Source organism: Ostrea edulis, chromosome 8 (assembly GCF_947568905.1).
Source record: "Ostrea edulis chromosome 8, xbOstEdul1.1, whole genome shotgun sequence".
Classification (NCBI taxonomy): domain Eukaryota; kingdom Metazoa; phylum Mollusca; class Bivalvia; order Ostreida; family Ostreidae; genus Ostrea; species Ostrea edulis.
Window position 1 is genome coordinate 6,116,280 of NC_079171.1, and position 21,738 is coordinate 6,138,017.

The 21,738-nt window shown below is 35.5% G+C and overlaps 3 protein-coding genes across 10 annotated transcripts in view; 2 read left to right on the forward strand and 1 right to left on the reverse strand.

The window, feature by feature from the left end:
* LOC125661140 (sterile alpha motif domain-containing protein 9-like) overlaps positions 1-1,799 on the forward strand; it is a 223,972-nt gene extending 222,173 nt beyond the window's left edge. For all 4 annotated transcript variants that reach the window (XM_056148030.1, XM_056148027.1, XM_056148031.1 and 1 more), the window contains one exon: positions 1-1,799. This exon is cut by the window's left edge and continues 229 nt beyond it. The gene's annotated coding sequence lies outside the window, so the exon portion shown is untranslated.
* Positions 1,800-1,802: 3 nt separating this feature from the next.
* LOC125667645 (E3 SUMO-protein ligase ZBED1-like) lies at positions 1,803-5,488 on the reverse strand. Its single transcript, XM_048901233.2, has 3 exons — positions 3,820-5,488; positions 3,471-3,606; positions 1,803-3,321 (listed from the first exon to the last, which is right to left on the reverse strand). The coding sequence occupies exons 1-3, from the start codon at positions 4,072-4,074 to the stop codon at positions 2,021-2,023; spliced, it is 1,692 nt and encodes a 563-aa protein (XP_048757190.2). The 5' UTR covers positions 4,075-5,488; the 3' UTR covers positions 1,803-2,020.
* A 4,789-nt stretch (positions 5,489-10,277) lies between these two features.
* The window catches only part of LOC125661149 (uncharacterized), a 36,956-nt gene continuing 25,495 nt past the window's right edge, over positions 10,278-21,738 (forward strand). Inside the window, exons 1-4 of one of the 5 annotated variants that reach the window (XR_008798189.1) lie at positions 10,278-10,691; positions 12,227-12,276; positions 13,967-14,087; positions 16,740-18,675. Coding sequence is in view for 2 of the 5 variants with exons in the window: in XM_056148050.1 (XP_056004025.1) it covers positions 12,228-12,276; positions 13,967-14,087; positions 16,740-16,923 (354 nt within the window). In the remaining 3 variants the exon portion in view is untranslated. The other 4 variants (XR_008798188.1, XM_056148051.1, XM_056148050.1 and 1 more) reach the window with 4 other exon arrangements.

Here is a 21,738-nt window from a genome sequence, read left to right on the forward strand (position 1 = left end):
ATAATCTTCTATAGGGACATTGAGGGTATTTTCATATTTAAGCGTTTTACTTTTAAACACGACTGTGACGAGAAAGAATATGGTGGTATCCTGCTTTCTTCAACCCTCATGTACAATGTGGTGGTGGATATGGATTTACTTTACCATTCGTGAAGAGGGTATGTTCCTGGCCCATCAGTCCCGTTTATGTCATCACAACTCCTCTAAAACCACAGAACAGAAAGTTATGTAACTCTGTATTTGATTAGGTCATACTCCCTAGATGTGCATATTCACAGTCAGATCTTCTGTCATTTCATTTCTATGGGAGTCGTGCCGCACACTTTTGATCATACAAATTTGATTCCTGTATCCATCTATGTACTCAAAAATGCATAATGATAGAGTAATGTAAGTTTCATATGCCCACCATGCTGTTATTCAAATTAACAAGAAAATGTTAAAGGCAGTGTGTTGTATTTGATGAATAGCATTGTTATTCATTGTGTGTAGCATTGCCATTATGTGTAGCATTATCGTTATGTGTAGCATTGTCATTTATTATGTGTAGCATTGTCATTTATTATGTGCAGCATTGTCATTCATTACATACAATTTTGTCATTACTTTGTACAACATTGTCATTCATTGTGTACAATAATGTCATTCATTGTGTACAACATTGTTATTCATTGTGTACAACATTGTCATTTATTGTGTACAACATTGTCATTCATTGTGTACAACATTGTCATTCAGTGTGTACAACAATGTCATTCAGTGTGTACAATATTGCCATTCATTGTGTACAGTATTGTCACTCATTGTGTACAACATTGTCATTCATTGTGTACAACATTGTCATTCATTGTGTACAACATTGTCACTCATTGTGTACAACATTGTCATTCATTGTGTACAATATTGTCATTCAGTGTGTACAACATTGTCATTCATTGTGCACAATATTGCCATTCATTGTGTACAATATTGCCATTCAGTGTGTACAACATTGTCATTCATTGTGTACAACATTGTCATTCAGTGTGTACAGCATTGTCATTCAATGTGCACAATATTGCCATTCATTGTGTACAACATTGTCATTCAGTGTGTACAATATTGCCATTCATTGTGTACAACATTGTCATTCATTGTGTACAATATTGTCATTTATTGTGTACAAAATTGTTATTTATTGTGTACAAAATTGTTATTTATTGTGTACAATATTGTTATTTATTGTGTACAATATTGTCACTCATTGTGTACAACATTGTCATTCATTGTGTACAATATTGCTATTTGGCCTGTGGAGCTATCTAGCTTTTCTGTATTGTTTAAACTTCTCAAGTTTGACGTAAATGATAAACTCTTTCATTCAAGACGAAACGGAAGTTAATTGTTTCAGCTGATAGAATTATATGAATTAAGACAATAAATTTTTTCGTAATTACTGTACTATTTAAATTTCATCACATAAGATCAGAGAATACAGTCTCATAACAATGTCTCACAAAGCTTTTGTTATTCTATTCATATATATGTATATGCAGTGATATTTAACACACACAAAAACAAAGTGTGTCTGTTTTACGAGAGGGTTGGGTACCGCCAAAAAAAAAGTACCGCGGTATACCATGGTATTTGCACAATACCGCGGTACATACCACGGTATACCGCACATTTTACCTTTAAGTAATATGATTTAATTTTTATCGTTTTTTAGTTGTGATTCATTGTATATAATTAGCAGGTAATAGTTAATTGATTGCAAATGGTATTTAATTTATTCGATGCAATATAAAAAGAGAAATATATTCAATGTCAAATTTTATTTTGAAACCAGTAACAACATAAAAGTAAGTATATAGTATATACTTAGTATACAGCAGTGTCTCTGTATCATGACTAGAATCAACAGGAATGACTATTATAAACAAAAGAATATAAAAAAAACCCGCAAAAGTAACAAACTATAATAAACAATGAACATTGGTAAATGGATGGATTAATTGAACTGTTTTAAATCTATATGATCTTATATCATATTTTTTTTCAAGAAGATCAGAGTGTCCACATGCTTTCCTTTAAGGTTAGCCCGTTGTGCAGTTATAATGTCTCCTGCAGTTGAGAACACCCTCTCTGAAGGCACACTTGTGGCTGGGATACAGAGGAAAGATTTAGCTAGATCACACAGCTGTGGATATTTGGTCTTGTGGTCACGCCACCAGTTTAAAGGATTGGCCTTTAGTGGAATTGATGGCTCACTCTTATAATTGATGACTTCCATCTGTACTAACTCAAGGGATGATTTTGGTGGCTCTACTAAAGTAACAAATACATCACCCAAAATGTCATGCAAGACACAGGAGGAATCTGCAAATGTTCCTGTCTTGCTGCTGGTTTCAACAACTGTTTCATTTTTAATCTGAATTTCTGAATCACCAGGAAGCGCAGGCAATAAGGGCAAGTTAGGCTGAACAATCGTAGATGTGCTTTCATCTTCTTTATCTGTTTTCACAACAAATGGTTTCAATTTGGCTCCTGCTAGACGTACTGCTTCCTGCGTGACATGGTCAAACACATCTGTCTTTTCTTCATCAGTGAGATATGGTAAAGATTTAAAACGAGGATCAATGGCTGACACCATGTTGAGAAAGTCTTTCTTGTCTGCATACCTTGATTCCAAATCATTTTTCATAAGCTTCTTCATCTCCACAACTGTGTGGGAATCATCCTCTTTTGCGACTAGAATGTTGGTGATGAGCTGTCGATGAAGTGGCATAATCACAGAAAGAGTTGGAGTGGATTCAGTGCAGAGCATAGTGGTCATGTCCTTTAAGGGTTTCAAACAAGCTGCAATGTTTTCTGCCAGAGAGACACTCTCATCACTTAGGTTGCTTATATCCTTGTTCTTAATATGTGATAATTCCTTGCATCTAAGTGAAGCTATGACAGCAGCCTGCATTTCTAGAAATCTCTCAATCATATCAAAGGTAGAATTCCATCTGGTACACACATCAATTTTGAGTTTGTGGTTTGGGATAGTCAACAGTTCTGCCTTGGCTTTTAAAACTGATGCTGCCACAGTGCTGCGATGAAAAAATGCAACAATGGTTCTGATACGGGCCAACAGATTAGAGACAGTTTTCACTTTCAGGGAACGTTGTGCTGCTAAATTCAGAGTGTGAGCTAAACATCCTATGTGAATGCACCCAATTATCTGCCCTGCTTTTAACATATTTGCTGCATTGTCAGACACCAGTGGCGGAGGACCAAGAGGACTTGGAAGTTTCCATTCTTTACAGGCCTCCCTGATGACAGATGCCACATTTTCAGCTGTAAAATACATTCAAAATTAATTAAATTATTACTTTCTTATTTCATCGATTTCTAATTCTCTAATTTTTCATATAAGTAAGTTACACAAGGGTCAAGGAAATATCATCCAATATACATTGTGTAATATGAAATTTAAAACAACAAACCTGTATGACTTTCTGGCATGGGCCTGGTTTGAAGAACATAATTCTGCATCTCCCAATTTGCATCAACAAAGGTTGCCGTGACAGTGACATATGACTCGGTTGACCTCGAGGTCCATCCATCACTAGTGATTGCCACCTTAATTAATTCAGAATATATTTTTGTAATTATGAACTCGGTAAACAATATAAACATTAAACATACACTGTCGTAAAGTGTTAATTAAAATGTGTGTATAGTGACTATGTATTTTCTTTTTCTTAAGTGTTACTTTATCTCAAAAATGAATATTTTTTTTTTCATAATTACCCGTGTCGTTGATGACAAAATAAAATATCTTATCACAATTACCTGTGTTGCTGATGACAAGGTTTTTAGTACATTTTCCTTCACTGCGTTGTACATTTTAGGGATGATGGCCTCACTAAATTGTTTTCGAGATGGAACTTGGTATCTCGGGTCCAATGCATTGACAATATCTCTAAACTCTGGGCTGTCAACCATTCTGTAAGGTCTAAGGTCCTTGACCAAAAATTTAGCAATTTTTTGCGTAATGTCCACTGCTTTGGGTGATGAAGATTTATAAAGCTGTCTATTAGCGAACATCCCAGCTACAGTCAGAGATTGTGGCTGAAAACCATGGGACGCGGCGTTACTTTTTTCAGAGGTAGCTGTAGTAGTACTTGTAACTTGTAGTGGATGGTGACGGCGTAAATGGGCTGTAAGATTAGAAGTGCCACCTCCCGCACACTTGATCACAGAGTCTCATAGTTTACAAATCGCAACACTTTCCTCAATCCTTCCATCTGACTTCCTTTTCTTCAGACCAAACTGTTTCCAAATTGAGGATTTTGCTCTTTTATTTGGTACGATCTCAAAATCCGTGTCTGCTACTTCCATTTTACTCGGGGTTTGCCTAATTGGCGGGAACGGTATATGACCCGCATAAAGCATACAACATAAAAACAATTTTATAGTCTACCAAATATTAAAGGTTTTCTTATTGAAATGAAATTTATTTCTATCAGTTTTTAAAAATTTTGATATGTTTTTATTAAAAATCAAATCGTTTTATTTTTTAAAATACTTGATACGTATTGCCGATTGTGTACTGTAGTTAGACATACCTTTCATTACATCATGACGAAGAGACAATGTAAATAAAGTGAGTCACAACGTATACAAATGTTGATGTTTGTTTCTTTAATAAATATTTATTTTTTTAATGTATAGATATATTTAGATTTTATATTGTATATTTTTATATCTATGCTTTGTTTCCATTTTATATTTTTGTTAAGAGTTGTCGGACTTGAACATACCGGTATTTGGCCTCGTGCACCGCGGTACATACCGGTAGCGAAAACATACCGGTATACCGGTAATACCGCGCACCTCTACAATTTGGCAGTTAATGTAATAGAATGTGGGTAGAAAATGACATATTTCTGGAATGTGGGGGAAAAAATATTTAGGGGAAGTCGCACACGGCTTACTACATCGTCATTCGTCATGTATGGTCCACTCACAGCATAGCTTCTCTCATTCGTCATGTATGACCCACTCACAGCATAGCTTCTCTCATTTGTCATGCAGGGCCCACTCACAGCATAACTTCTCTCATTCTCATGTATGGCCCACTCACAGCATAACTTCTCTCATTGGTCATGTATTGCCCACTCACAGCATAGCTTCTCTCATTCGTCATGTATGACCCACTCACAGCATAACTTCTCTCATTCTCATGTAAGACCCACTCACAGCATGGCGTCTCTCATTCGTCATGTATGGCCCACTCACAGCATAGCTTCTCTCATTCGACTAAAAACGGATATTTAAGATGGAAACTGCGATACGTTTGATCACGATTGCAATTCAAACAGTATCACAAGCGTCCATGTTTTTATGTAAAAAGAAAACTTTTTTTTCAGGAAAAAACCCGTTCCATTTAGGACAATAGGTTTCATACTTACATGTATATATCGGGACTCTAATGTCTTTTTTGCAAGCTAAACACTTAACCCCCCGTAACAGACTAAAAATTATGTGCCCTCTAGAAAATAAGGGGCAAATCGGTCTGCATCTGATGGTGGGTCAGACAGTAAACCATGTGTTTGTTCTATATCTTGAAAACCATGCTTGACAAACAACGTGTACTGGTTTCCCCTTATGAATATATGGTCCCTATTGGTTTTTAAGTCAAAAGGTCAAGGTCCAATATGGCGATCTGCTCAATTTCCTGGAGAACCCTTTCGTTGACGTCAAGCTTATTAGTCTGGTTCTGCCTAAAAAGTAGAAGACTTGTATGATTTTGAGATCACGAGGTCAAGGGACAGACTACATACAAGATGATACCTGATCCCACCTCTGGTATGTTCAGGGGTCAGGACTTTTGTATTTCTCTTAATTTCGAATCCTATACAGGATTTGAGTTTTCAAGGAAATCATTCAATAGCCCTTTATATAGGAGTTGACTTTTTTCTTTCTTTTTTAAAGAAAAAAGTCTATTGTGGCTGATAATTAACACCCACCCCTGCAAACGGAAGTGTGGGGGTATATTGGAATCACCATGTCCGTCTGTCTGTAGACATGATTTTGTCCGTGTATGTTCTAAGAAATTAGTGCATGTACTTTTGTTTTTGCAAATTTGTAACATTGCTCACCATATGAAGATGGGCACCTGGTATTTTCATATTGATAGGGTCCGGTGGAGATCGGGGTTAGAATAGATCCTCAGTACCATGATACATGCTCGTCATTAGACGGGACGCATTACGTGCGTCTGGCTGGCTGGCTGGCTGGCTGTCTATCCGCCCGAGGTCATGTTTTCCGTAACAGATGCATGTACAATTTTGAAATTTAGTCACAATCTCTCCCTCAAGAAGGGTTAGAGTGAGTTTGCATTTCAGCTTGATTGGTCCGTCCTTGGCCTACTTTAGGGCTATAAGTAAGTCAAACAGTTTTCTGGACTTATATCACAGATACAGATATTGCACTGAAATTTACACATACGCTTCTTCTCAGAGGAATACAGGTTCAGTCTGCAGCTCAGCGGGATTGGTCCATCTACATTAGTAATGAAAGTACATCAAATAGTTTCCAGACTTTTCATTACGGATACAGATATTGGGCTGAAAGAGGGTGTCTCCGAAGCGGGAATTTTCCTTAATAGGAGCTCCGTGCCAGCACTCGTGACATAGAACTGACCTTCATCCATATTCATAATTGTATTGCGTATTTGCCATTTACATACCTGTAGGATTTCCCTGTACTAAGAACAAGCCTATTACATTTTATGTGTCAGTACATTATTCATGTAGTCTAAACATAATTTTTGAAATCGTGATAATTAAATTGTCTTTTTTTCTTTCGAGTATCAGATACAATATATATGGTTACATGTTACAAGTGTATCAAATATTTAATATTCTATGTTACTACAGTCTAAAAGCTATTATTTTCCAGAGCCAGTTGTTGGCAACTTTACATGACTCTGACCACAAAACAAAATATGGAAAGTTTAATACGCATTTAAAAAGTTCAACATAATTCGAAGTACATGCACCTGTAAAAATCGATTCACCATAGCACTTTGCTATTGGAATACATATCATCCCCACTCAAACTGTTTAACAGTTATTTATCTTGTTCGGCTTTAAAGGTTTTCTTCCAAAGCTTTGCAAAATTCAAAAAGGTTTTTTGTAAAAGGCATCATGCCTTTGTCAACAACTTTCACTCCGCGAACCATACAAGTTATCGCTAGTAACCTTGACTATTAAAACAGAGGTGCATGTATCGCATGCTGTATTCGGCGTCCTATTCATAAACTAAACAACGTCCAGGTTGGAAGTTTATTTCAAACTCGGCACACACATGTAGTAATAAACAAAGGTTTGACATGAAACATTTATAAAAACTAGAAGCATTTTTCAATTAAGAAAAAAATCTTAATGTAAAACTTAATATGAAAAAAATAAATGTGTTCGTGAAGGATTTGAACCCAGTCGTTTAAAAAAAAACCACCTTTACATATAAAAGTAGACGACCTTACCGACTAAACCACTCAAGAAATCAACTAAGGAAAATTAACGTATAGGTGTAGTTGAAAATGATATCAGCGGAGTGGTTTCGATTTTTTTAAATGTACAAAAAAAAAAAAAAAAACCCTCGTGAAACAAAATTTCAAAGCCACATTTTTAAAAAGTATATAGAAGAAAGCTCGACAGTTTTTCTGAAATTCCTGGATACCCCTCCATTTCAACACTAAACATATCAATTGCGTATAGCTTTATTTAAAATCGAAATAGTTTGGCTATTTTTTGTTAATACACGTCTTTTAAACTTATTTTAAAAACAGTGTTTGAATAAGACGTACATTCCAATTTGGGGTTTTTTTTTTTTTGGTTGAAAGGTGAAGATAGTGAACAGTAGTCAATCTCATAACTCCTACAAGAAATACAAGTTCAGTTTGCATTTCAACTGATTGGTCCATCTTTGAACTACTTTTAGGCTAAAAATAAGTCTTAACAGTTTCCCGGACTTTTTCTCATTACGGATACAGATATTGCCCTGAAGAAAGGAAAATATAGTGATCAATCTCATAAATCCAATAAGGAATAAAAATAGAGAGTTTGGCAAACACGGACCTCAGGATATACCAGAGGTGGGATCAGGTGCCTAGGAGGATTAAGCATCTCCTGTCGCCCGGTCACATCCACCGTGAGTCCTATATCTTGATCAGGTAAACGGAGTTATCCGTAGTCAAAATCAGTGTGCCAAGAAGTGATATTTAGTCACGGGCTTCTTCTCGGCATTTCAGCTGGATTGGTGCACTTTGTTTGCAAAATATTTCAAAAATAAATTAAAGGGTTTGAATCCTACCATATCCATACATTTCTTTTATTAAAGTAAAGTGAAAATGGCTTACATTTTTTGCAATTACTCCCCTTATACCGGAAGTTGGGGCAATTACGATTGCGGTCATAGGTTTCACATAAATAGAACTAGCAAACAGTGTATATTAAAGGTTACTTCACCACATTCTTCACGTTGTTTTTTCCTCTGTATCAAGTGTGCAATTAATACCGAGGATTCCAGTAATGGTATATTATAAAATCAACATACACCTAGTTTAAAAGCACAATGAAAGCATGCAAGGTGAATATAACGAACAGTGATCAATCTCATAACTCCTATAAGCAATACAAAATAGATAGTTGGGCAAACACGGACCCCTGGACACACCAGAGGTGGGCTCAGGTGCCTAGGAGGAGTAAGCATCCCGTAAGCCGTATATGATTTACGGAATATTAGTTGTTACTGATATTTAGTTATGCTAAGTGATGTTACATACTTTTCTGTTCCTTGAGACTCTGTCTTGTATATAACTGCAGACATCAAGAATAGATAAGAATAGTCCGTACACTCAATCAGATCACCTTATACCGTTTTGTTAAAATTGCAATTAATTAAGAGTATATCACTCGGCAATAACAGACGGGTGTCACGTGACCTAGCGGGGTATTGTGTTTCCCTTGGCCAAACATATGTTCATGCTTCACCGTGGTGCATATAAACCTTATGATGAATACTTGTTTAATTCATGCAAATCCTTTTCACTTTTCCCAGTGAATGATGTTTAAATGTGAAGGTCGAATTGCATATGGAAATTCTTAATTTAACTTCGCCCTGTTTCCCCATTTTCCTTACATAGTAATTTCCTTCGGAGTGATCAAGTGTCGTTAATTAGTTAATTGATATACGCATACTGGTCTTGTATTAACAATCTGTCTCAAACAAGAAGACAGCACTGGATATTCCTTCTGTCGTGTAATGGAATTTTTGATAGCAGTAGATCACAGCATTATTATACACAGCTAATAGGACAATTTAATTCATGACCGAATGACTTTAAGGTATTCTATGAAAAAGTGAGATAACAAATAGTGTCATAGTGCCAAATAGTGATCATCTCATAGCTCATGGCATGAAATAGTGATCATCTCATAGCTCATGACATCAAATAGTGATCATCTCATAGCTCATGACATCAAACAGTTATCTCATAGCTCATGATATCAAACAGTTATCTCATAGCTCATGATATCAAATCGTGATCATCGCATAGCTCATGATATCAAATAGTGATCATCTCATAGCTCATGTTATCAAACAGTGATCATCTCATAGCTCTCATCTCATAGCTCATGACATCAAATAGGGATCATTACATAGCTCATGATATCAAATAGTGATCATCTCATAGCTCATGACATCAAATAGTGATCATCTCATAGCTCATGATATTGCATTCAATAGGGTTTTCGCATTATGAATGACAGAATGATCATGATTATATAAAGTACAGACAATTTCCCTTTTATTTTATTTGAATACTCACTTCCGCCCCTACCCGGGGTTAAATCACAATCTGCAGAACCAAATCCCCTAGCAGCATGTAACCAGCGCGCTAGACCGCTCGACCATCTAGGCAAGTCAAATAAAACTTGATTTCGATGACGATGGAATTCTCACCATGTAGTCACAAGCCACACAGCCATTGAGATTGGAAATGAGATAGTTATCTAATGTATATAGAAGATACACATTGAGAATGGAAGTGGGATACAGTTAGCTAACGTATATAGAAGATACACATTGAGAATGGAAGTGAGATACAGTTATTTAATGTACATACAGGATACACATTGAATTTGAAATGAAATATATCATACAAATATACAAACATATATGTATGTATATGTATGAATTATAATTATAATTACAGTCTAAAAAAATAACTGAATATATTGTGTAACAGGAAGGGAGAAAATAAAACGGACCAGACCGGGATTCGAACCCGGGCCCCCTGAATCTCTAGTCAGGTGCTCTACCAACTGAGCTAACTGGCCACCGGCGATCGAACCCGGCTGACCGCTACATTCCTGCCTCCTTAAATGTCTTCACACCTGACTGAAGACATCAACCCATGATCTTTATCCCCTGGCAGGCATTTTCACCTGTCAGTTCCAGGGTGTGACCACGGCACCAAATGTAACAGGAAGGGATAAAATGCAACGGACCAGACCGGGATTCGAACCCGGGCCCCCTGAATCTCTAGTCAGGTGCTCTACCAACTGAGCTAACTGGCCACCGGCGATCGAACCCGGCTGACCGCTGCACTTGTTTATATATTACAGTTAGTTCTTCAGGCAGTTTCAGAGGTACAGGTCAATGTTGAAAATCTGCGTCCCAAATTCATTGTTTATAGTTTTTGAAAATCAATACCACTCGAAACTATCTTTTGCACACGTTCCAGGGGCGCGTTTTACAAAAGAACTTATGACTTACGACCAACTTTACATGCTGGAATTTTTCAGTTTATTGTGAGAGCATTCACCCCAAATGAAAATATCTATCTTTAGATGTTGTAAATTAACCCTTAGAAAAGTTTCGCTTCCTTCATTCAAAGTAATGACTGTGTAATACAATTCAAGACTTGCAACTTTGTCGTAAGTTGTTTTGTAAGACGGGCCCCAGGTGGTTCCCTATTTAAATTTTTCATGTATCATAGCTGTGGATTTTTCCTTTTATGAAAATACAATAATTGTACAATAACTGTACAATAACTGTACAATACCTGTAAAATACCTGTACAATAACTGGAGATACACCAGTAGCGGAACCATCATTTGCAGATTATTTTAAAAACTGTGGTGTGTAAATAAATTCTTGAACACGACCTGAGAGTGACAATGTCAACACATGGTGAAGTTCAAGTGATGTTCCTGATACAAAAAACTTATTGTTTATTTATTTCAATGTACATGTATCTTGATTTATTTGGACGAAGGACGGAGACTCGTGCTTAAGCAAATAAACATAATCCCCGATCTACGCATTCTTGTTTTCAAAACAAACTCATAATTAATCATGTTGTCTTTAAATGTCTTTTGAATTTAAGTTATTTTTTTTACTCAGAAAAGGAGAAGTAGTTATTTCCAGTTTAGATTATTGAAAAAACAGAGCCTACTATTTTTTTTATTAGTTGTCCCCCTACTTTAGTAGCCTGTTGTTTAACAGTTGTACGCCAGTATCTGTGCATACATTATCTGATTTATTACGATATGGGAATTTAATACGGACAACAAACACTTAATATGTCAATCATGACTAAAGATGTTAAATTAATTTTCATAATCTTAAAAAAAAAAAAACACACGAAGAAACCAAAACAACCACAACTACCGACAGTTACAATAACACTTAAACTGCCAATCAGGACTAAAGGTGTAAGATTATTTTCTTGCATATTCTTCACAAAAAAAGAGAGAAGTTTTTAAATCTCTTTACATTGGGTCATTTGGGGAAAAGAGGGTATATAAACAGAGAGACTCTGTTTTGCTTCAAATCACACGCTGTATTTCACCCTCAAGATCTACACAGGTGTAATTGTAAAATATCCAGTTTAACTGTGTAGAAACATTATACAGAGAAATATAGGGGGAAACATAGTAGCTGAACCATCCTTAAAGCACTGTAAATTGTACACTTGTTTGGGAAAAATACTGAGAGGTATTTCATGTAGTGGAAATATACACCGTGATCTGTTAGACAACAAGCGGGTCGATGACGAAGAACACACCTATCTCACACTGATCGCAGGGGAATTCCCGTGACGAGTTCCGGTTTGTGTACGACATAAATATGAATAGTTTTATTTACGTATTTAGAATTTAAATCAACGTCTCTTTGACAGAATGGCTATAAAGTGCAGAATTCTTCCTATGTGTGTTTTATCTATCTACGGTAAGTTAAACCTGCTGATTTTAATTGCACATTATTAATCAATCTCTATATATAGTGAGTTAAATATGCTTATTATAATTACAAGCAATTAATTGATCTCTATCTACATAGTAAGTTAAATATGTTTAGTATAATTACACATTATTAATTAATCTCTATCTATAATAAGTTAAATATGTTTATTATAATTACATATTATTTATTAATATCTATCTACATAGTAAGTTAAATATGTTTATTATAATTACACATTATTAATTAATCTAAAAAGACTTTATTGCGTACTTAGTTAAAGGAACCAGCGTTCTCCACCGTGGGCTTCACCACGGAGACTCGTTCTGATTAACCTAATTGTAGGTAAAGGAATCCCGCCATTGTCATCATTGACAGTTTTATTTACGTGATATTCAAATTTTAGAATAAATGTGACTCAAGGATTGCATAAAAAGTAGCTGACTTTTCTTGTTTGTATTGTTTATATTGCGTAATAAAACCCAAACATGCTGGATTTTATACAGGAAGGTCTCCACAGGTAAACTAAAGAAGCCGGTGTACGTGCATTACACGCAAGTCTGTATGATAAAAGATTTCACACCTCCATGTAGTAAACATGTCTGTATGATAAACAAAAGATTTCACACCTCCATGTAGTAAGCAAGTCTGCATGATAAACAAAAGGTTTCACACCTCCATATAGTAAGCATGTATGTATGATAAACAGAAGATTTCACACCTCCATGTAGTAAGCAAGTCTGTATGATAAACAAAAGATTGCACACCTCCATGTAGTAAGCATCTCTGTATGATAAACAAAAGATTTCACACCTCCATGTAGTAAACATGTATGTATGATAAACAAAAGATTTCACACCTCCATGTAGTAAACAATTCGCAGTGTCTAATGCCTTCTTTATCATGGACTTGACCAATGTGGATTTAAACAAACACGGACAATATCTAATGTTTTCTATATTGTAGATATAACCAATATTGATTTAAACAAACACGGACAATATCTAATGTTTTGTATATTGTAGATACAACCAATATTGATTTAAACAAACACGGACAATATCTAATGTTTTCTACATTGTAAATATAACCAATATGGATTTAAACGAACACGGGCAATATCTAATGTTTTCTATATTGTAAATATAACCAATATGGATTTAAACAAACACGGACAATATCTAATGTTTTCTATATTGTAGATATAACCAATATTGATTTAAACAAACACGTACAATATCTAATGTTTTCTGATATTTTGACTGAATTAGTTAGAGCTAGCCATAATATAGTTTTCTTTATTCACCATTCGTGTTTACCAGCGAGTAATTGCTTTATTACATTCATCATTCGTGTTTACCAGCGAGTAATTGCTTTATTACATTCATCATTAGTGTTTACCAGCGAGTAATTGCTTTATTACATTCATCATTAGTGTTTTCCAGCGAGTAATTGCTTTAATACATTCATTATTAGTGTTTAACAGCGAGTAATTGCTTTATTACATTCATCATTAGTGTTTTCCAGCGAGTAATTGTTTTATTACATTCATCATTAGTGTTTTCCAGCGAGTAATTGCTTTATTACATTCATCATTAGTGTTTAACAGCGAGTAATTGCTTTATTACATTCATCATTAGTGTTTACCAGCAAGTAATTGCTTTATTACATTCATCAGTAGGTTTGCTCAGTGTTAATGCTGTTATAGGAGCTGTTGTGAATTCTACTGGGATCACAAACAGTACCACCAACAATGGAACTACCCCAGCTGTCATCAACGACGGCGGCAACGATGATGGGTAAGGGGATCTTCACTTTCACTCTGTTCGTCGGTCTGTCCACTTTTTTCACCATAGTATTTTGATCTATACAAGATAGATATTCAATTCGTCAAATATAAACCTGAACATCAAGGACGTTTTATCTAGTAGCAATATCCACTTTTATTCATATATGGATTCGGTATATCTAAATGAGCTCAAAATGAAAGATTCCACCGTCTCCCACATCTACTTCACACTGGGATATTTTACTGACATTAAACCTTAAGACTTCAGCTTCTCTTTCATCAGCTTATACCTTTATATATTCAACGAAATTCTTTTATCACCTGCATGCGGTTTTTATGTCACTTCAATGATTCGATTGATTGATTGTATATTGTTTAACGTCCAATGATTCGATTGATTTATTGTATATTGTTTAACGTCCAATGATTCGATTGATTGATTGTATATTGTTTAACGTCCCATTCGATAATTTTTCACTCGGATGGAGAAGATTGATAGTTTGTATCTTCTTAACGTCTCTCTGGACAATTTTTCACTCATATGGAGACGTCACCAAGAACGGTGATGGGCTTCAATTTTAGGCTTTTGCTTGGCGCTTATGGCCTTTGAGCAGTGAGGGTTCTTTATCGTGCCACACTTACTGCGACACGGGACATCCGTTTTTAAGATCATCTCCGAGTACCCGTGACATTCACACCTGATGCCGAGCATTTGGCGATGAAACTGTCACTACCTGTTTTAACGACTTACGTCTGTCGCGGCCCGGGTTCGAACCCGGACCTTAGATGTAGACGTCACCATTGCCGGTGAAGGGCTGCAGAATCTAGGCCTATGCTCGACGCGTATGACCTTTAAGAAGGGAAGGATCTTTATCAGTCTACACCTGCTGTGACACGGAGCCTCGGTTTTCACGGTCTCATCCGAAGGCCATCACCATTTAGTCGCCTCTTACGACAAGCAATGAGTACCAAGGACCTATTCTAACATGGACTCCCGGGGATGGGGTTCTAAGGACCTATTCTAACATGGACTCCCGGGGATGGGGTTCTAAGGACCTATTCTAACATGGACTCCCGGGGATGGGGTTCTAAGGACCTATTCTAACATGGACTCCCGGGGATGGGGTTCTAAGGACCTATTCTAACATGGACTCCCGGGGATGGGGTTCTAAGGACCTATTCTAACATGGACTCCCGGGGATGGGGTTCTAAGGACCTATTCTAACATGGACTCCCGGGGATGGGGTTCTAAGGACCTATTCTAAACGAGATCCACACGGGACACAATAATTCGATTCAATAAAACAATGTTTAATCAAAATCCCTATACGTAACATGTGATAGCTTCTTAAAGCCGCGCGTTCTTACTAAACTGTATGGTGACAGACAGTTCGATGTGTCCTAATCAACTCTGAGGAGCTGTCCCCCCGCTGTTGAAAACCCATTACCTGTATTAGAAATTCAACTTAAAACTTCTCTTTTTAAACTTACATTTAATATTTAATTTGGTATCTAATTCCACTGGTGGGTCCAGAGTCCGTGTTTGTCCAACTCTTTATTTTGTATTCCTAGTGGGATCTATAAGATTTATTTTTCGTTATCTCCACCTTTCATGTAAACAGTGATTTTTATATAGAAACAAACCAAACACATATAGTTGCCCATTCTTAGTTACTTCAGTTTGATATTATTTTGTATCTTTCTATGTATCTATTGTTTTACATCTTAAGGATAATTGTATCGATTAGATAAAGCGGTATATCAATTTACAATAATAATAATGATAATGATAATAATGATGAGGATGATAATAATAATAATAATAATAATAATTAGGGCTGTGCGGTGCACCGAAAATTTCGGTGCACCGCGATTCATACCATTCGATTCGATGCACCGATTACAAATTCCGGATTTCGGTTCGGTTCGGTTTAGATTTTACTTACACCAAAACAACAAATATGGCGTCCGAGTGATGTTGAAAACATGTGGTTTTTTATGCAACGGAGATTTAAATCACTACTGTGTTAAGAGTTAGCATTTTCACCACTCAGATACCAACAGAATATGGTCCATACGATCATTGCAGTTTATCTTTACATGACATATAGCATTTCTGTCAGTGGTGGAGTGAAATCAACATCGTAGGTAATGACACAGATTTGACAGTTAACATGAGAGAAGTAAATCAATAAAGGAGAGATTTTCAAAGACTCTCAATTGATAGAATTGTTGAATTTTTGCATATCAATGAAAACAATATCATATACATTTTAGATTCACTATAGATTTGTTTAATAATCCAAAACTTATGCAACACATTAATATAACAAATTTTGATAGACTGTCAGTGTTTTCTTTTTTCTATCAAAGTTATAAAATGCCATTATGAATAGATATGATGTTTACAAATGACAACATATAGTTATATAACTTGAATTAAATCAAATCAAATATGCTACTCATTAAAATTGTTAATTTTTGTGGTGTCATTAGATAAATTGGACCTAACATGAACCGAATCGAAAATAACCGAACCGTGCTGTTCTGAATCGAAACCGAACCGAATCGAGCTAACCCTGAATCGTCCCAGCCCTAATAATAATGATGATGATGATGATGATGATGATACTATTAATATTAATACATTGACTATCCACAGGTCTCCGTCCACGGGCATGACGGTATTTTACGTGTTTCTGGGGATTTTTGGGGGTGTTTTCGTACTGGTATTCATGTGCTTTTGCTGCACTCTTCTGTGTAAACAGTGTGGACATTGTGAAGACACGGAAGTCAACATGACATGTGAGTGCTGCGGTGCCACGGTTTGGCAGAAGTCATATTAATTAAAATTCGCCAGTGTGTGACAAAAGTCATATCAACCTACACCAGTGTGTGACAAAAGTCATATCAACATTCATCAGTGTGTGCATGTGATAAAAGCCATATTAACGTACGCCAGAGTGCGAAAAGTCGTATTATATTACATGAGTGAAATTATCAATTCATTACACTACACTTGTATGAATGAAGGTATTATCATAATAGAGTTCATTAGTGTGCAACAGACGCGGAAGTCATATTAGATGACACCGGTAAAGAAACAATCCCTAGTACTTCCCTTCATATTCACATTGTAGTAGAACTCTCTCAAGTAGGTATAGATCATTTGGCAGTGCACCATATTCATCAAAGGAAATGATAGCACTTGAACTATACTATAAAACTGGACAATGGTTAAGCGTTACAATGACACTAACTTAACATAAAGCAAAATTAAATTCATGCACGAGAGGCCCATGGGCTACAACGCTCACATGAATCACCCTTGGCCCTGTTATACATGGGAAGAAGATTTTTATAAAGATATTTACATTCTTTAACCCCAGTAGAAATTTTGGCCCAGTGTTTTTGAGATCTTTATATGTTACATTCTACATATATATATTTTCATTGCTTTCATCTTGATTTATTTACCTGGTAAATACCTTTATTCCTCTGCTCGTTTGTTAAAGGATATGTGAGCGAATGTTTACTGCACTAATTACGATGTAATAATTACACGTTACTATTTACGATAGTAGTTACGACGTTGTAACGGGACTGTATACGACACTGATTACGAAAGTATATAAGAGTATTTACAACACTATTTACGACATTGAACGTGAGTGCTTACAACACTATTTACGACATTGCATGTGTGTGTTTATGACATTTTAAGTGAAAGTTTACGACACTATTTACGACATTGCATGTGAGTATTTACGACATTTGGTTTTGAAAATTTACGACACTAATTACGACATTACAGGCGAGTGTTTACGACAGTTTAAGTGACAGTTTATGATACTGATTACGACTTTAACTGTGATTATTGTAGACATCTTTTTAATTAAAATTTCATCCGTCTCTTTGATGCCTCATCATACGCTACAGGAGTCGTACTTACGAATACGTCATCAGAACACTTCAATTACTTAACATGCAATCAGGACGAACGATAGGGGCGAAGGAGAGGATTGTAGTTTACTGTCTATCTTATGGAAACAAAGAAAGTATTGATTTCACAATAGTAAGATTATCTTCACTAAATATCTCTCAAAAGTTCAAGAGCTTCAACTCAAGCATGCATCTAATGACTCCGACAAACATACTCTTTCTCTGTAAATGCTATTAGAAGAACATCCTAGTGCATCCCCATTTTCAGAAAATACTACTATTCAAGAAATCATGCACGGTTTTAAAAGTACATATTACAAATTTCCAAATCCGTAATTTGTATTATATATCACAGCAATTAGACTTGAGAACTTGTATATTGTAAACTCTTGTGTTCGAATGGAGGGAAAGGGTATTTATTTCTCTGTCATTTATCTATTTATAGAACAAAGTTTTTGAGGTATCTAATTTTCTGTTATTTATGTATTTATAGAACAAAGTTTTTGAGGTATCTAATTCTCTCTCATTTATGTATTTATAGAACAAAGTTTTTGAGGTATCTAAATTTCTGTCATTTATGTATTTATAGAACAAAGTTTTTGAGGTATCTAATTCTCTGTTGTTTATGTATTTATGAAATAAAGTTTTGAAATTCATCTTTGATTTCAAATATGTTTGTCGATGTACTGCTTGAGTGCCATATCAGTTAAATGTCATCATCCACGTATAAAACATTGCATTACATATTTAGATTGTTACCTCATCATCCACGTATAAAACATTGCATTACATATTTAGATTGTTACGTCATCATCCACGTATAAAACATTGCATTACATATTTAGATTGTTACGTCATGTACAGGACAGATGAGGCAATCAGCTTATGTCCGATCCCTTTGTTAATATAATAGATTACAATAAAAGATGTTTAAACAAGTTACAGCATTTTTGTGATAACATGACCATCATTTTTTGTGATAACATGACCGTCATTTTTTGTGATAACATGACCGTCATTTTTTGTGATAACATGACCGTCATTTGTTGTGATAACATGACCGTCATTTGTTGTGATAACATGACCGTCATTTTTCGTGATAACATGACCGTCATTTTTTCGCGTTTCTAACTATAGCTTTGTCTGGTCTCTCCCGGCGCTTCATGAAAAGTTTGGGTTGTTAGGTAGACAGTACCGTGTTTACCTGAAGGTTTCTATGTATACTATATACATCAAAGACACGCCCACTCACATAAACGTGTATCAAGAAAAGTCTGGATAAAACAAGAGTGTGATGGGTGACAGAGCTCACCTAAGTTACATTAGCCCTGCTGATGTTCAAGGTGTTGTGATTTTCATACGAGTTGTTTTCTATCTTTATACCATTGAAAATTTCCCACCTCATATTGTGACCCAAACCTTGTTCTAACAGGACATAACCGCGGTTGAATTCACACAACGTGGGGATGGATCAACACCAATATGATTAACATGACCTGGAGAAGGTTACAAGGTGAAAGGTCATGGTATGAAACTACTTAAGGACATATTGCAAAGATTAGGTTTTCTTGGAAGTAGTAAAGGTTAAAAGGTCAAAACTAACAAGAAATTCACATGCCTTATCGGTCACCTGAGTATTAGTTTTAGTATCACTAGTCCCAAGGGCTATGGCATTTAGAAAATAATATTATGTTTTGAATACTAATATTCAACAAAAGTAGATGTATAAGTTCAACATGACATACTTCTTTTATATAGTGATGAGAGGCTTTAATATACTATATGTAACATTAACACAATATGACTAATTTGGACCCATCCTAAAGTCAATACCCTGGGGTTGCGAGATTCACAAGTTTGGTACATCCTTTTCTGCTTTTCCTGAATATGCTTCTAGTGTTTATACCATATGAGCAAACGTATTTCTAATGATAAAGAATATATAATCACGATGATAATTTTGTCTCGGCCCTGGAAGCAAACTCCTATACCTATGATCATGAAATTTACGATTTTGGTAAAGTACTATATATTCCTTCTAAATATTTAGTTAGTTTCAATTTAGTGTCAAGAGCATTGAAAAAGGTATTATTTACATTATGGCCCCTCCCTGAAGACAGAATATAAACCCACGGATCATGAAATTTACAATTGTATAAGAAGTCTCTCTGATCTATATCACTATGCATTATGCTTTTCTTACACGTGTGCGGTTGTAGAGAAGAAAAGTTTTGAAAATTGATCAATTTTTGTTCCGTCGCTAAGGTCCCTGAAAATTACAATTTAGATCCCTCTTGTCCAAAAGATGCTTCATACCAAATTTGAAAAGAATTGGAATGGTACTTGTCAAAAGTTAAGTTAAAAATGTTCTATTCACACATTTAATAACTGACCAATTTGGCCCCACCCTGATACCCATGGAATCATCAATTTTTCAGTTTTAGTAAAGGATTATCCCCTCTATATTAATATTCATTTAGTTCTGATTCAGTTCTCATCAGCGTCATCTCATGGGGATCCGGGTTAGAATAGGTCCTCAGTACCCCTTTGCTTGTCGTAAGAAGCGAATAAATGGGGCGGTCCTTCGGATGAGACCGCAAAAACCGAGATCCCGTGTCACAGCAGGCGTGGCACGATAAAGATCCCTCCCTGCTTAATGGCCATAAGCGCCGAGCATTTTGTAGGAAACCGGCAGTGGTGACTGTGATTGATATATCGGTATTATAAAATTCGTACAGGTAAGCCTACTGAATGATATACCGGTATTATAAAATACCTACCGGTAAGTTTACTGATTGATGTACCAGTATTACAAAATTACTACAGGTAAATCTACTGAATGATATACCGGTATTATAAAATTCCTACAGGTAAATCTACTGAATGATATACCGGTATTATAAAATACCTACAGGTAAATCTACTGAATGATATACCGTTATTATAAAATTACTACAGGTAAATCTACTGATTGATGTACCGGTATTATAAAATTCCTACAGGTAAATCTATTGAATGATATACCGGTATTATAAAATTACTACAGGTAAATCTACTGATTGATATACCATTATTATAAAATTCCTACAGGTAAATCTACTGATTGATGTACCGGTATTATAAACTATTTATATCAACAAATCTTCCACCGCTTAAAAGTTTATGTAAAGTTTTATTTGTTGTGAAGAAAAATGGGGATCTTACGTAGCTTTAATCATCTCATTAGATTAAAACTTGGTCTCGTGGTAATGTTCATTTGTTGAATTAATCTTCCTCCACCTTATACATAAATTTTAATACATGTTGTATATACTGTATTTTGTATTTCCCAATCTTCTCTCTGTGATGCGTGACTGTAGATTAATGAGAATAAAGCATTGATCGATTGGTTAATGTATATACAGGTATTCGTGTTGTGGACGCTAAACCTCACGAGCGATTTAATATTGACAAAAATGTCAATCATTTGATCCAATCTAAAAATAGAAACACGAACATAATACTACAGTGTGTTGCTTTACGGGAATGTACTTTCATCTGATTAATCTAAATAGGCCACGCGCCACGTTCTAACTCAGGTGTGTAGACACCGTGATGTTTACAAACACAGCACCTTGTTAAGGGCATTCAGTTCATTTGTCAGCCGATCTACAGCAATGTTTACATACACGACACATTCTTAAGGCGTTCAGGTATTTAATGTAGAGAAATCATATTTC

Coding starts and splice junctions, on each gene's coding strand:
- LOC125667645 (XM_048901233.2), bottom strand. CDS start 4,074: ATGTTCGCTAATAGACAGCTTTATAAATCTTCATCACCCAAAGCAGTG. Junction 3,607..3,819: donor CCTTGTCATCAGCAACACAG/GTAATTGTGATA, acceptor GAATTAATTAAG/GTGGCAATCACTAGTGATGG. Junction 3,322..3,470: donor CATGCCAGAAAGTCATACAG/GTTTGTTGTTTT, acceptor TGTATTTTACAG/CTGAAAATGTGGCATCTGTC.